We start from the raw sequence: 16,591 nt of genomic DNA on the forward strand, positions 1-16,591 counted from the left end.
TCTTCTTCTGAGCTGTGCTTTCTGCTCCCTGCAAAAAGCAGCAGGGAGCAGAAATGGGTCATGAACTGATATGAACCAGTTCAGTTCACAAACCAAGGTATCAGCTCAAGGTTCGATTTGTGGTTCGGCCACTCTATTCAACATGGTTTCTCTTTTGTTCTTAAATTCTTATGCAGCCATTTGAAATATATCAGCAAGTCAACAAATTGTGGGAAGGATAATTTTCTCTAGCATCTTCAGTTAAATCAGCTTGACAAGGCAACCATAAAGCTTGTATAAACAAACAAAACCTCAAAGTTCAGAGCAGGGGCTTTTCCTTTGTGGATTTTTATTTATCAGTTCAGCCCCTATACAGCTTTGTTTTAACTCTGGCATCTGTATGCATTTTTATGCCTTCAGTTTTCAGTTCATTTTTTTTTTCTTTTTCAGGTATTTTCTGGTTCAATTCAGAGAGTAGCCAACCTCCTGGCGGCAGCTGGAAATCTCCTGCTATTAAGTTGCTCTCCAGATGATCAAGATCTATTGTGTGCAGACTAGGCCCAGGACTATCAGTACTGTGATTAGCCCAAGGTCACCCAGGTGGCTGCATGTGGAGAAGTGGGGAATCAAACCCAGCTCGTCAGATCAGAGGCCACCGCTCTTAAACACTACACTAAGCTGCCTCTTGTGACTGTGGTGATCAAATCACTCCCCCCCACAAGTGGTATCATTTTTCTAATTGTTCTAAAATATCATTAAAACATTGCAACAATATGTTTATCAGGTTCTCAAAATCCCCAGCTTTTGTTGTTTTTAAGTGTAACTTCTTCCCTCATATAAGGAAAACGGAATACTTTCCCAAGGAAAGGTGCTAGAGACAAAATTACTTTTAAAAAAAGAGTTAAAATGGGAATTCAGAGAGCCTGCTTATTGTTACCACATTCTAGGAATACATCAGTATTTTAGTGCATTTTTAAAAGAGGGGGGTTGAGCCACCAAAGATGACATCACCATCCCTTGAAAATCCTCATTATTAAAGGCAGGTACAGAAGAAGATAAACTGACTCCACACCTGTGAAAGTGCAGAAGGAAGATCGAGATATCGAAGAACCCTGCCAAAATTGATGTATGCACACGAAAGTTCACGCCTTGAATAAACCTTAGTTGGTCTTAAAAGTGCCACTGGACTCAAAGTTTGTTCTAAAACTGATTCCAGTGCTTGTGGGTTAACTGCCAAGAAAATCAGAAGTTAGTTAAGTGTACATAAAATCCCCAGTTCAGAAAGCCAGACTCTGGAGGGGTCAGCTGTGGGACAGCAGCTGTTACCTTAATGCCCATTCCCAGGGATTCCCAAGAACATCTGGTGAAAAACTGAGGGGAATTAAATGCTGGGCTACATGACATTTCACTGATACAGCAAGATTCTTCTTACCATCTTATTACCAAAAAAAAAAAAAGGAACACAGGATAAGTGTCTCATACTGGGTGCCATAGGAGATGCTGGGGTTCAATCTGTTGTGAGAGGTTTCCCCTAATCCCTTTCACTGTGTAGTCCATCAAGAAAGACCCTTTCTCAACCACATTGAGAAACAGAGTGAGAATGTCCCTTGCTACCACCAGATGGCAGCCTATGACTCAAATCAAAACCAAATACACAGAAATTGGACCAGAATTTGGCTCAGCCCCAAGTCTTATGTTAAATGACAGGTTTCATTCTGGAAGTGCAGTGAAGCATCCTTTTAAAAGGATAGATGTGTGGAAAAGTTTCTATTAATATGATTACAGTGTTTGAATATACTTTGCCATGCAACAAGACTGTGAAAGCTTTCAAATTTTATGTCACTTTAGAGTATTTATCCATGCATGTACTAGCTGAAGAAGCAAGTATCTACATATGCAGAATGCCAGTCTCTACAGAACTAGAACCTGAATTCTTCAAACACAGAGGGAGAGCCAAGTACTCTAGCAAAGAAAGCTTAGGAAATATCCAAAGTGTCTAACATCCTCCTCTTCTTTCAGTCTTACAGGCTTCAATTGCTCCCCAAGCCTAATTCTACTTTTTTAAAAAATCTTAACACTTGTCTCTTTATCTACAGCAGACATTCTCAATTTTTTTACCATTGAGAAACCCCTGAAACATTCTTCAGGCATTGAGAAACCCCAGAAGTACCATGATCATGCAGAATATGGTTGGGAAGCTGTGTGCAAACCCACCTGAGGTCCACACCCCACCCCTTCCAGGGCCAACACTGCCCATTTGAGGAGGAGGGGGTCAACATGACTATATATGGCCATATCACCCAATAATTTTTTAACAAATTTTTAAAATATATTAAAAATTAATTAATTCCCACCCATTTAGGAAACCCTTCCAGGGCAATCAAGAAAGCATAGGTTTTCACAAAATTCTGGTTAAGAAACTGCCCCTGGTGAACACTACTCGACCACAGACTGAACCTCCAAACACCTCTATGCTTAACAAATTACATAATTAGGGAGATCCACAGCAGAATTTAGTCTGCGATTGGGCACCTCCAGGAAAATACATGGGTTGGGGTACAAGCTTGATATACACGTCTGTGAGATCTAATTTGACCCTCATTCCTGCTTGTCTTTTGGCCCCTGGCTCCTCCTGTATCCTTCAGATGAGGAGAAACTGCTGCTCCTGAAAGCAGTACATATCTTACTAAGACACCATGATGGAATGGTGAAATAAAGCCAAGTCCCTTGTCCTGATAACAAAAGAAGTAGGAAATACACAGTGCAGGAATACACAGTGTAGAAAGCTCATACAAAGAAGAAATTGTATTGGGTAAGGTACAATAAAGTGTAATAATATTGTTGACTAAGTATTCTTCTTTGTCAATTAAGTACTTATTATGAAGATGAAATTGCTTGTAGGACATATTGAAAACACTGCAGGAAAAACCTTCCTCGGTCCAAATCTAGCAATCCTATTAATTAATAAAATTAACAATATTAACATGAACATACATCATGGGGAAAAGTTAATATGGAAGTAAGAACATGCTCACCCATGAAGAACTATGAAAAGGTCTAATAGTGAATCGTTGTGTATAAGAACACTGGACTCTATTTTTCAATATATTCTACAACCAATTTCATCTTCATAATAAATACTTCATTGACAAAGAAGAATACATAGTCACCATTTTTTGTTATTACTCTTTATTGTACTTCACATAGTATAATTTCTTCTTTGTATAAGTCCCTATCCCTGGCAGGAAAAATGTTGCCTAAAGTCATACTACTGAAAAAATAAGACCTAATAATACATCCCAATGAAAGATGTTTGGCCTTCATAGTGCACCCAAACCATGGATATCAAAAGGAAGAGGGGAACTATGTAACACTTGGCTAACCACTGCTGGGTTGGGATTGAGGGTATTTCCACGTGAGTTATTTGCCCAAGTTTGATGCTGTTGGGAAGGGGGGGGGGTTCCCCTTGCAACATGGTACAGTTTCCCCAGCTTCTCAAACTGCTTTATTCCAAAGTTTAAGGAAAGCTTGCAGTCAAGTCTCGGTGGCTGCCATATGAATGGAAAAGTTCAGATTCTGCTGTTCCCGCCAACATGGCAGCTATTTCCCCTACAGTGGCCATTTCCTTTCCCTACTGTAGTGATAAGGAAACTACACAACCCTGTTTTCATGTGGAAGATACCGGATTCTCAAAACGGGAGAAGAAAAAACCATACTCAGTGCAGGAGCAGGGGGATAGGAAGATACCAGAACAGATCAGTAGATAAATACTTGAAAAATGTTATTTCACACATGAAGGTTAAAACTAGACATAACTTGTAGTTGCATAAGCGTTTCCAGATTTATAAACAAAGGCTTTGAGAGGGAATTTAACCTTCTAGTCATTTTTCAGCTCAACCCCCCTTCCCTGCAGTTGGGAAAAAAAAGCAGGTACCAGTAATAGCGCAGCTTAGCCTAGGCTTGTCGGGGTTTAAGAGTTAAGGAAGGCTGGCCATGGTCACAACTTGAATGAGTAACTACAAAGGAAGATGATGGCAAAGCACCTCTTTTTATCTCCTGCCAGGAACACCCTGTAAATTGGGTCACCACAGGCTGGTTGCAACTCAACAACATGTTGTTCTTCACCGGTCTCTTTGCCACCTAATCCATCGGTCCCTGGTTTTTATTTTATATTTTTGATGAATATTTTTATCTTTAGTTGATGTCATTAAAATTTTAATATGAGTTGCTCACTTTGTTTATTCTTCAGGATTTAGCGTCCTTTACAGCATTTCTAAATTTTAATTCTGTGAATGGGTTGCTGAATTCACCCTGTCTTTAGCACACATGAACTCTTATATACATGAACTCTTAGGTGCCATGCATTGCACAGGTTTCTATTTCATGTGCACACCACTCACTTGGAACTGTTGAGAACAAACTGTAAGACAGTTGTGTTTGTCTAGCATATCTTTAGCCTAAAAAGAATACACCTTGGCTTTTTAAACAGTGAAAGTCAGGCCATTGAAGAGTGAGCAAACATAGCAGGCTCGAGTGCAATCGTAAACAATGTGTAATAGAGGATCAAGAACTTCAGGAAGCAATCCTAGGAAGGAAAATGGGTGTATTAAAATTCCCTGTTCCCAGCTATGAAATTTTGGAAGCCCTGTGCTCTTCTGCAGAAAGAAAAAGTAGCATGAGATAGAAATTCTGATCAGAACAGTAACGGGAAAGTGCAAAGGTCAGTTGATGATTATAGACCATCCTTTCTTGACTTTTTTACCGTTAAGAAACCCCTGAAGCATTTTCTTCTGGCTTCAAGAAACCCCAGAAGTGGCACGATTGTGCAGAATATAGTTGGGAAACATAGCTGTGTACACAGCAACCCGGGGCTCCTCCCCTTCCTACCTCCTTCAGGCCCATCATTGGCCATTTTGTAAGGGGGGGGGGGGTAAGTTGGCATGACCATATATGGTCACAGCACTCAATACATGTTTAACAAAATTTTAAAATATGTTAAAAATTAATTAACTCCCACCTGGAGTTAAGTGGTTGTGGTTAAGAACCTTAAGTGGTTAAGGACCACTTCCAGTGCCATCAAGAAACCCGAGGGTTTTACAAAACCCTGGTTGAGAAAGCCTGACAAAGGCAAACATCTGGCATGGATTGACATTAAGGTTGATCCCCAGCACTATGCTTGATAAACCTTAGCCTCTCTTACCACCAACAAAGGCCTATCCATGTTCAATTCATTTTAAAAGAAATAAAAGCTTGACTGAACATGGAGGCAGCCTGTCTATCAACAAGGCCCCATCAGTTTTGAAAACTGCCTGCTGCCCAAGGCTTTGTTCGGCTGCAATAAATCAAGGCAGCTATTTTCCAGGCCAGGCTGCTGAAAGAGAGCGATAAAAAAGAGGAAAGAAATGCAGCACAGGATGAAAGGCAGGCATAAAGAACAGAGGAAGAATTGCAGGGAAAATAGCAAGCCTTCCCATTTTCAGCAAAATTTAGCTTATCTAACAGCCTCAGGCGAGATTGGAGTACAGCTATTAGACCTGTACTCAGAGCCCCTGATGCAAATAAAGAACAGCATGTCTTGTTCCAGTTTCTCCAAGTGAGACACTTCGGCCAGCCTTTGCTGGAGCGAGTAGTTTTGGAAGACTATAGGGGCTGGGCAGTGTTTCTCTGCTAGAGCACCTTAGTTGCATGCAGAAGGATTCATGGCATCTCCAGTTAAAAGGATTAGATTGTAGTTGACGTGGAATCTTTGTAATAATCCATTCCATCCCGTGTTTGTAATAGTGAAATATGGGTGCTGGTACGAGTGGGACCTTCTGTACACCTTCTGGTTTCTATGCTGTGCATAAGAAATGTGTATCGTCTGGTTTGTATGCTGTGCAAAGGTGCTCAGTGAACTTTATAAAAAAGAAAACTATCAAAACAGGCTTGGCCAAGATTAGAGCAAACCAGGGGAAATATAGAAATCAATTATTAGGGGACAATGTTGTATAGACGCATTTAAAATGAAAAGAAAGAAAGCTCCATCCTGGATGTCAAAATAGAGAAAAACCTCCACTGGAAGCAGCAATATTTTATTGCTCTATCTTTAAAATCTCTCCACAAACTCATTTCTCCGATCTTTCCATTTGTAAAATACTATTTCTAGTCATATAGTACTAATTTTCCTCCATGCTCTCTTAACTTTTTTGCCTCCTCCCACTCTCAATGCCTGATGCCTCCGGAAGACTGTTCCTCTTGACAGTTCCAATTTCCTCACTTTCTTCTTCTGAAAAAAAAAACTATAAAAGCCCATCTGTTTTCTCATGTTTACCTTCTCTTTTAATATTTCTGCTCACTTTTCACACATTCCTTTGTCTTGATCTAAGCTGAAAGCTTTCAGAAAAGGCAGTTAACATTTTATTACTATATAGTGCCAATTGCCCCAATCAGTGGCCAGAGGAGGAAATGATACTCAATAATCATGCTATATTTGTCTCTGGAAGAATACCAGCAAAAGGATTTAAATCTTGTCAAAAATGTACTTCTTTCATTCTGGACTTCTCAGACTGGTCAACTGTTTATACCCCCCCTCCCCAATACCACTACTTTTGACTATTTCCTGTGACAAATGCATGTCTGGGAGCCATAGATGATGAAAAGCCACTAAAAAAGCCAACATTTTCGAGACCAAAAGGGCAGGATTGCAAGAAACCCGTTTCACATGTTAAGAAATACTACACAAGTTCCCACACATGCACTATTGCACATAATTAAAAACACTTCACAGCTAGCTATATAAGTGTTCAGCAACGGTTTGACTTGTCCTTCACTTATTTAAAACACAGTAGTTCATAAAAATATTATAGAAAAATGTAATTGTCCTTTAATATATTATATTCAGATGTGAAATTGAGTGAAATGGCAAGCTGTCCCTTAATGCCCATGCACCCACTGTTAAATGGAATGTGTGCTACTGACAATATGGATCCTTCCCCTTAGCTGAATCCTGAAAAATAACATTAGCAACTCACCCTACTGAAACATTAGCCAAGGCAGCTCCAAAAGGCAAAAATAAGAATAAAATTAGGAAAGAAGAAGAGTTGGTTCTTATATGCCACTTTTATCTACCCAAAGGAGTCTCAAAGTGGCTTACAATCGCCTTCCCTTTCCTCTCCCCACAACAGACACCCTGTGAGGAAACTGAGGCTGAGAGAGCCCTAATATTACTGCTCGGTCAGAATAGCTTTATCAGTGCTGTGGCAAGCCCAAGGTCACCCAGCTGGTTGCATGGGGGGAGGAGCGCAGAATCAAATCTGGCTTGACCAGATTAGAAGTCCGCACTCCTAATCACTACATCAAGCACCTTATTTGTGATACAACAGTTATCTAAAAGAAAAAGAACAAGCATCCGTACATGGAGGCACATCCCTCCTTACTGTAGACAAGGAGGTATTCATAAGCCTGCTTACTGTGTTACATATATATGTATGTGCGTGAGTACATGTATATATTAGTATTTACCTCTGTTGATCAAAATCTGGACCTTCGAGCACTTTCCCAGGCTCCCAGCTGTGCCGTCGAAAGTCATAGGCATGTGCAGAACTTCTCAGATTACCCGACCTGCGCATTTGCACATTTAGGAATTGGCAGTCATCCTCTTGTTCTGGATCTGCTGTCTCCCAGTCTTCCACTGCAGATGAGCATGATTCTAAGGCTGATGAGCAGCGGCGTTTCTGGACCAGAGGTGGCTGGGGAGTGACATCATACGGGCTCAGGAAGAGTTCAGAGGCTGAGCCGTTCATCTTTGGAGCAGGTTACGGGTCCAAACGTCAGTAAAGTGTCTGCTGGAAAGAAAATAGGTATAAGATAATGTTATAAAGATAAGATTAATCGTATAAATTATACAGATTTTACCCACAGTACTAGCCTAAAAGGCATCAGGAGAGCCAATTTCTTCCTAATCACAGGCAACTAGGGTTGCCAGCTGTGGGTTGGGAAATTCCTGGAAACTTTGGGGATGGAGCCAGGAATGGGCGGGATTTGGGGTGGGGAGAGACCTCAATGGAGTATAATGCAATGGAGTCCGCCTTCCAAAGTAGCCATTTTCTCTAGGGGAACTGATCTCTGTTGCCTGGAGATGAACTGTAAAACTGGGAGATTCCCAGGACTGGCTTCCCTACAGGCACCTAGGCTTATTTACAAACTCAAATCAGACACACCGGTAATCATGACAGACTGTAAAGGAGATTTCTACATGACACAAACTTTACTGGGCTGCCCTCATTAACAGCCCTGTTAATGAGGAGCCTAACTAAATGCTATTTTCCTCTGGGTTACTTCTACTTTTCCCAGGCACAAAGATGCTCAATTCAGATCCAGCTTGTAATGTGTTGATAAAAATGTTAGGACACCCCCCCCCCCACACACACACACACACACACAGAATTTTCCCTCAGAAGCCACTGTTTGTCATCTTAGAGAAGAATAATCTGTAGCCCATCAGTATACATGAAACCCCAAACAGCAAACACACTCCACGGGGCCATTTCAGGAGAGTCAGGAGAACAATGTGAGGAGGAAATACTAAGCCCCTTCTTTCAAACTGTAGCCTCAATCTGAAAGAGGCCTCATGTGTCTCAGACGCATGGAACTCCAGAATAGCGATCCCCAACCTGTGGGCCGCGGACCACATGTGGTCCTTTGACTAACTGGAGGTGGGCCGTGAAGGACGCCTTCTCCCCCCCCCCCCCGTCCCTTTACAACACACTTCGGGTGTCATTGTCTCCCATCACTCCCAGATGGGACTATCTCGTTGCAGAGAAACAAGCTCAGGGTTCCCATTGATTTGCCATTGTCATGAGTTAAAATTTCCATGAAAATAAAATATTCCTTATGTTCATTGTTGTGGCGTGTCTGTATCTTATTTTGAAGGGATGTTTAAACATTACCATAGCGATCAAAGAGCGTTAGGGCAGTGGTTGAGAGTAGAGGAGTAAACTACCCCCCCTCCCCACCGGGCCTCAGTAAAATTGTCAAGCGTTGAGTGGTCCCCGGTGATAAAAAGGTTGGGGACCACTGCTCCAGAACACATCTCTCAAGCCAACCTGAAGAAAAAGTATAATTAGACCTTAGTTTTTAAGCAGCAAGCTATTTGGTCCTTGTTTGGCCCATTAGCTGGTCCAGATACTCAGTTTTTCTTTTCTTAAAGATGAACAAAATTGCTAATCCTTATAGAGCAAGTAAACAAAATTGGCAGGCAAGTACTTCACCCAATCCACCCATTTTAGTGAGGAGAAAATCTATTCCTTGCCTGTTCCAATAATGAATGCCAGAGTTTTAGCAAATAAATAAGACAAACAAGATCCCGCTTCATTTCTTGAATGTATTGGCCAATAACAGGTCCAATTCTCCCCTTTTTGTGCAGAAATGTACTTTGGTTTTTCTGAAAACTTTAGGAGAGATAGAACTGTGCGTTCTAAAATGTGTCTGCTCAGACTTTTGATTTCCTAGACTCCTTTTTGGTCATTTTAAGGGGGGGGGACTATGTTTGTGAATGTCCAATTAACTCTAATTTTTCAGACCAATATTAATCTTATCTCAATATGCTTACTTTCCCCTACCCTCCTAAACCCCAACATCAGCAAAGAGCAACTGGTAGGAGAAACAATAATGGAGGGGGGGGTGCACAATTAGCAAAATAATATTATATGCAAATTAGCTCCCTTCAATCTAAGATACTACAAAATGACAACCTAGCTATTCTGCCTGCTCACCACCTTGAGGCTAAACTTTTTTATTTGTCAAAACAAACAAAACAAAACACCCGACATCTTAACAGAAAATAAACATCAAACTAAGAAATGACCTTCCCTGAGTGGGAAGGCCAGCAAAGCCTGTCAGGTGTTTGAGAGCACTATACCAGGCCTCAGTACTGCCTATGAGGCCTCAAGTCAGGAAACACGGCTAGCTTAGGCAAAACTGGAATCCCCCAAAATACTTTGGCAGCTCCCTTTCCTGAGTTACCAGATAGACAGGTCTGGTTTAAAACCAAAAGTACATCTCCCACTCAAAAAAGGCAAACAGAGTGGCTGGATTTGTTACACCAAAAGGGCCTGAATCGTACCTGGCCATTTGCCAGTCAGAGCCGTTACCAGCTTTTGTGGTAGACTCGGGGTAACACAGACATTCAAACTAAGGTAAAGTTCCAGTTTTGCCTGTTGCACAATTGCTTAAAGGCACTGAGGGGAAAGTGGCAGCCCTCTGAATGAAGGAAGCCATCTCCCAGCTGAAAAAACTACACTCATGCACTTGCTGCAGCACACCAGGAAAGCTGAGGGAAAACAGCAGTTGGAAACCCCAGGGGTGGGTTGCTAGGCAACTGTCAACTGTTCCTCAAACAACAGGAAAAATTGGAAAGGGAAGACAGAATTCTTAAAGTTTGAAGTTGGCCAAGATCCCCGTTTCTTGTTGCCTCTCTCCCAATGGAAAACTAGACCCTCTGGTTGAATGGGGATTGGGATGAAGGGAGTGATGGGACTGTATTAAATTGTACTGTATTGTTTTAAGGGATATCTATGGGGTTTTTATGGGGTTCATTGTTTTTGTTTTAATGATTGTTGTGAGCCGCCCCGAGCTGACTTGTCGGGAGGGGCAGGATAGAAATCAAGTAATAAAATAAATAAAATGTCTCCGAAGAAGAAAAACAAAAACATCTCCAGTCACTGGCCTATTATGCACACACAGCTTACTTCCAATTTTCACTGGAGTCGGTAGGACTTTAGTTCAAATGCAGCGTGTGTATGCTGCACTTCCCCCCCATCGATTTCTCTCTTAGAAATCACAGTATATTCGGCATACACCAATAAAAAAAAAAAAGACAAGTGGCGCCAAAATTTACTTCTTTTTTTGCAGGGCGCGGTTGGTCTCTCCTTATTGGTCACTTTCACTCTGCGTGATTTCTTAAAAATATGATAGAGATTCTTCAACCTGTACTTACCCCTGGGTAGCCATCTTAGCAGACTGCTAGGGGTTCTCCCTCTTTCATTGGTATACAAGCTCCACTATTGCTTACTTTTTAATAGAAGAGCAGAGTGAGGAAGGGGGTCAAGACCCAGCACCGGGTCATGTGCCACCAATCAAACCCAGCAGCAATTCTCCCTCCCTCCTTCGACTCAAATCCTCACCGTTTAGTCCCTTGTATGAAAGGGAACACAAAGGAATACAGTCAATATGAATGTCAAGAGAGTGCACAGTGGAAAGAATGGGGAACTGTGGGTTTCCCAAGATGAGAGGGGGAATAATGCCACATTTTGGGGGAAAGTGTTTGCTATCCTGCTTTGCACGTGGGCGCATGAACACACAAACCACCACTTCTGAACCATGTTCTCATTAATTTCAAGCAGCGAGAGGGGGGGAAGAGGCAGGCGCGGCCGCTGGCACGCCAGCAACACAAACGCGCACGTGCGGAGCCGCCACGCATGCGTGTTTGCGCCCCCTGCTGGCGAAAACGCGCACGTGCGGCTGTTCTGCACATGCGTGTTAGCCCCACCTAGTGGCAAAAACGTGCATGCGTGGCAACTGCGCGTGCGCGTTTACGTGCAGCTGCTGTGGCTGGGCCGCCGGCTCTCTCCCACCCTCGGAGGCGGTCCCCGACTACAAGAAGGTTGGGGACCGCTGATCTAGGAGGTCCCTTCCAATATTATTCTATTATTCAAAACCTAGGGAAACAGCGATCAGAAAGTGAACTGAGTGCTGAAGGGAGGAAAATCAATGCCGAATGAAAATGAAAACCTGACAGACACGGACAGTGAAAGCAAGAGAAGATAGCCATGTATAATTGGTCATTGTCACAAAGGCCGCACTGAACTGTCATTTCCAACCAAGATTCTGGTGTATCTTGGCCTTAGGAATGCTGACAGAATAAGGGAAGGAAGTAGGGGGGTGTTTTAGATACACGTACCTCCTCAACTGCCACTTTTGTTACTTATTAAACTTAAAAGCATTTCAACAGAAGTGGGGTCTGTCTCCAGGGGAAAATGTCTTGGTGTCTGGCCAGCCCACTAAAATCATGACAAAGAGACAATTTATTCAACAAGGAATTCAAGGAAACTCAACATGACAAATCGTTCATCGAAAGGACAAACCCAAATCGGTTTTACTTAAAAACAGAACTTACATGATAGAATGATAGACATCCAGTCTACCAGTAGACAGTAAATATATAAACAGTTCCCACCATTCTGTTGCACACCAAGAACTAAAGAAAGGGAAAACCTTCAATCCTTCCAAGTGATACCCTCTTGAGTTGTTATCAAGCTCAAGGTGGGACCTGGGGTTGTCCTGGAGCAGTGGTCCCCAACGTTTTTATCACCGGGGACCGGCCAACGCTTGACAATTTTACTGAGGCCCAGGAGAAGTAGTCTTTTGCTGAGGAATTTCGCCACTGCCACCTGAACCCGTGCTCCACTTGCTTTCCCACCGGCACCCCTGACTTCCCACTGCCCGCTGGGGGGTGCTACCAGCAGCTGCTGCACAGTGGCATGCTGAGGGGGAGCCCCAGCCATGGTGGCTGCTGGAAAGCACCAAAGGTGAGCCCACAGCAGAGTGGCAGGGCAGCCCCCGAGGCAGAAGCCGGGGAGGAGGACGAGGAAGAGCCACGGACCGGTCCCGGTCCCCGGACCGGGGGTTGGGGACCACTGTCCTGGAAGATACTGCAGCTTTGAATGGTAGATTTGATGGCATTGCATTCCCACTGAATTCCCATCCATCCCTAAACTCTGCCCTTCCCAGGCACTGATCCCAAATTTTCAGAAATTTCCCCATGCCCGTGTCAGAAATCCTACCTAACCTTGACTGCAACTCTTCATAACCTCTTGTGTAAATGAATGGTGGCTACTTGCTCTGAATATCTCAACAATTCTGCTTGAGAATTAAGTACTGTTATGAGAGCAAAATTTACCCTCCACTCCGCACAATGGATGGCTCAAACATCAGTAACACGTCCCTCCCTGGATGGTCACTTTAGAAGAATTACTGATTTCTCTCTCTCGTTTTCTTGGAATCCCATCAATTTACTTTCCTTGTAGTGAGACAATCACTGGGGAGGCTCAATAGAAATATTAGGAAACGGCTCTCCCACTCGTCACTGGAGCCCCAAATGTATGCTTATTTTTGACTCAAGCCTGACATACTAAGCTTTCTAGAATTGCAAAATTCTGTATACTCTAACAACACAGCGAAAGCCAGTTACAAAGATAAAAATGTGCCAGCCAAGAAGGTGTAGCTGGCAAGCAAACTCGGGTTACAACTTGAACACACAAGCAACTGGTACACCTCATTTCTCTTCTTCCCAGAGCTAACAGAACGGTTGGAGCGAGATCTCAGATTCACTGCAGAAGCCCATTACCCTCTCTTGCTGAATGCCTCCACTGTTGCTGAAGTGCTAAGGATTCTGTGGTCAGACCAGTTATTAAGATAGTTACACCTGTAACCAACCAACCCTCTCCAGAGAGCTCTGTGTACCTGCACTGTGCTTAACAAAAAATAATGTAGGAAAAAAAACTGGTTAAAAAAAAAAGAAAAAAAGAAAAAAAAAGAAAGAACTTTGCAAAATAAATTAAAGAACTCTGCAAAATGATACAGCTGTTACTATTTTGCATAACTTATAATATTATAAATCATCCTAGAGCAGGGGTAGTCAACCTGTGGTCCTCCAGATGTTCATGGAGTACAATTCCCATGAGCCCCTGCCAGCATTTGCTGAGCATTTTATGCTGCTTCCTGCATTTGCTGGCAGGGGCTCATGGGAATTGTAGTCCATGAACATCTGGAGGACCACAGGCTGACTACCCCTGTCCTAGAGGAGAAAAAAAACTATCTATAGTGGTATGGAGGAAGGGGGTAAAACACTCTCACAGTACTTGGGTTGCCAGTCTCCAGGTAGGACCTGGGGATTCCCCAGAGTTAGAGCTCATCTCCAGACTACAGTGTTCAGTTCCCCTGGAGAAAACAGATGCTTTGGACGGTGGACTGAGGTCCCTGTCCTCCTATGCTCCACTCTCAAATCTGCAGGAGTTTCCCAACTTGGATCGAGCAACCCATCCTCAGCTGGTGGTTGGGGGACCTAGGGATGCCCGATCCCCCTGTGGGGATGGGGTCCCCGACTGCCAGGCCCCACTTTTCCACCACAGAAGGGGGGAATTACTTCCAACCAAGAGAGGAAAACCTGATATTTAAGTGTTGTGCTCACATGATTTCAACATGACTCTGAAGTGACGTAGGCACACTGGGGACATCAAGGTGCACCCTGGCTACTGGGCAAAAACTCTATAGTCAAATTAGATTCTACTAAAAACCCAGAGCATTACTCCAACATCTCCAACATGCCTAGGTCGCTTCCGGGTCATGTTGGTAGTCATGTTGGCATGTTGCTGAAACTCACAGCTCCTGGTAAGCTCACCCAGCATCTCCCACCAACTGCCCAGAGGGACCTGGCAACCCTAAGGTGACCTAGCAACCCTACGCAAACTAGAACTTGAGGCCACCCAATGAAACTGAGGGATAATAGGTACAAGAAGAAGAAGAGTTGGTTCTTCTATGCTGCTTTTCTCTACCCGAAGGAGGCACAAAGCGGCTTATAGTCACCTTCCCTTTCCTCTCCCCACAACAGACACTCTGAGATGGGTGAGGCTGAGAGAGCCCTGATATTACTGCTTGGTCAGAACAGCTTTATCAGTGCTGTGTCAAGCCCAAGGTCACCCAACTGGCTGCATATGGGGGACTGCAGAATCAAACCGGGCATGCCAGATTAGAAGTCTACACTCCTAACCGCTACAGCAGACAGGCACAGAGAACCATTTATTCACATAATGCACAAAGAACTCACAGACCCCCACTGATCTATTGATGGCCACTTGCTTTAAAAGTGGACTGGAAAAATTAATTGGGGATAAGCCAATCAGTTACTGGAGATGAAGATTTGAATGGAACCTTCAAGTTTAGAGGCAACATACCTCTGAATATTAGATACTGGGAAACCATTGATGGGGGAAGAATATTGCCTTCCCGCTCCCTTTGAGGGCTTCCAGAAGGACCCTTCAAGGAATGGGAGTGAAGTTGCCAGCTCCTGCTTGGGAAATACCGGGAGATTTTGGGGGGTTGAGCCTGGGGAGAGCAGAGCCCATGTGAAAGTTGACAACTCTAGGCAGAAGCGCATAGTTGTTTGCCATTTTCCAAAACTAGCAGGCTCAAGAATACATTTTGCAAAATATAGTTGGCGCATTTCCTTATCAGCATCAGTGTACCTGAGAGACCGTCTCTCCGCCTATACCCCCAAAAGAGCATTATGCTCCACCACCAGCAACTGGCTGGTGATCACTGGCCGCAAAGAAGCATGTTGGTCCTCAACAAGGGCCAGAGCTTTTTCTGTCCTGGCACCCACCTGGCGGAACCAGCTCCCTGAAAAGATCAGGGCCCTGCCTGAACTCCCACAATTTCGCAGGGCCTGCAAAAGGGCCTCATGACCTGAAGCAGCCTGACCTCTCTGGGGGCTTGTCTTAAGTTATCATTTATTTGAAGCCACTGTTAGATTGTTGATATATTTATGACTGTGTTATTTGTTAGGCTGTACTATGTTAGGCTGTACATCTTGCGGTGCAGAGTGGTAAGGCAGCAGATATGCAGTCTGAACCTCTGCCCATGAGGCTGGGAGTTCGATCCCAGCAGCCGGATCAAGGTTGACTCAGCCTTCCATCCTTCCGAGGTCGGTAAAATGAGTACCCAGCTTGCTGGGGGGTAAACGATAATGACTGGGGAAGGCACTGGCAAACCACCCCGTATTGAGTCTGCCATGAAAACGCTAGAGGGCGTCACCCCAAGGGCCAGACATGACCCGGTGCTTGCACAGGGGATACCTTTACCTTTTTTACTATGTGTTACCCCTGCAATATTTTATGTGAACTGCCCTGAGCCATACAAAAGAGTGGTATAGAAGTGTAATAATTAATAAACCAACAAACAAACAATAAAATTTATTCAATAGGTAAGACGCTTAAGCAAAGAGTATGAAAACCACTGCTCCAAATCAGGCTCCTCAACTAAACTTAATCCATCCAAGAAGGACTGAGGGTTAGACTCTGGGCTTTTATGCTGCTTCCTGCATCTAACGACTTCTCCACCTGGAGAGTTTCTGGGAGTTTTTTTTTTGTTTTTGTTTAAAGAAAACTTCTTTTGTTAACCCAGCCATAGCACAAAATTGGTGGTGCCCACAGAGTCACCCATTAAAAAGCCTTGTTCAAACATTCCTTTGACTTTGATCTTGCTCTTAAAGGGCTTTCAACCCAGCCAGGGTCAGATTGGGATCATGGCAGCAGAGGAACAATGTCTCTCACAATTACCCATCTGGAAGCTGGGAATGGGGCTGTGCAGGGGGAGGGGAGGGGGAAGGAGTCAAAAATTGGGAGGCTGCTCCAAAGTTACAAGCACCCATGAAGGAACGTGCGCATTAATAACAACCATGAATCGCTTACTTTTTTGTGCACAGAAATTTATTTTCCATTTGAGGCAGCACAAAACATAATCTCTTTCTTCAATGCCATTTCTAGCCCTTGTAGCTAACTGCAGTGACCTTTGCTCT

The 16,591-nt window shown here is 43.6% G+C and overlaps 1 protein-coding gene across 7 annotated transcripts in view; it reads right to left on the bottom strand.

The window, feature by feature from the left end:
• Window positions 1-16,591, bottom strand: part of ARHGEF2 (Rho/Rac guanine nucleotide exchange factor 2) — a 186,277-nt gene that overhangs the window by 137,340 nt on the left and 32,346 nt on the right. For 3 of the 7 annotated variants that reach the window (XM_077326856.1, XM_077326894.1, XM_077326836.1), the window contains one exon: window positions 7,480-7,802. In XM_077326856.1, the coding sequence (XP_077182971.1) occupies window positions 7,480-7,760 (281 nt within the window). In that variant the 5' untranslated portion in view covers window positions 7,761-7,802. Of the gene's footprint in view, window positions 1-7,479; window positions 7,803-10,081; window positions 10,287-11,917; window positions 12,018-16,591 lie in introns of those variants that run through there. The other 4 variants (XM_077326846.1, XM_077326885.1, XM_077326875.1 and 1 more) reach the window with 4 other exon arrangements.

The sequence above is a fragment of the Paroedura picta genome, chromosome 1 (genome assembly GCF_049243985.1).
Source record: "Paroedura picta isolate Pp20150507F chromosome 1, Ppicta_v3.0, whole genome shotgun sequence".
NCBI classification, from domain to species: Eukaryota; Metazoa; Chordata; class Lepidosauria; order Squamata; family Gekkonidae; genus Paroedura; species Paroedura picta.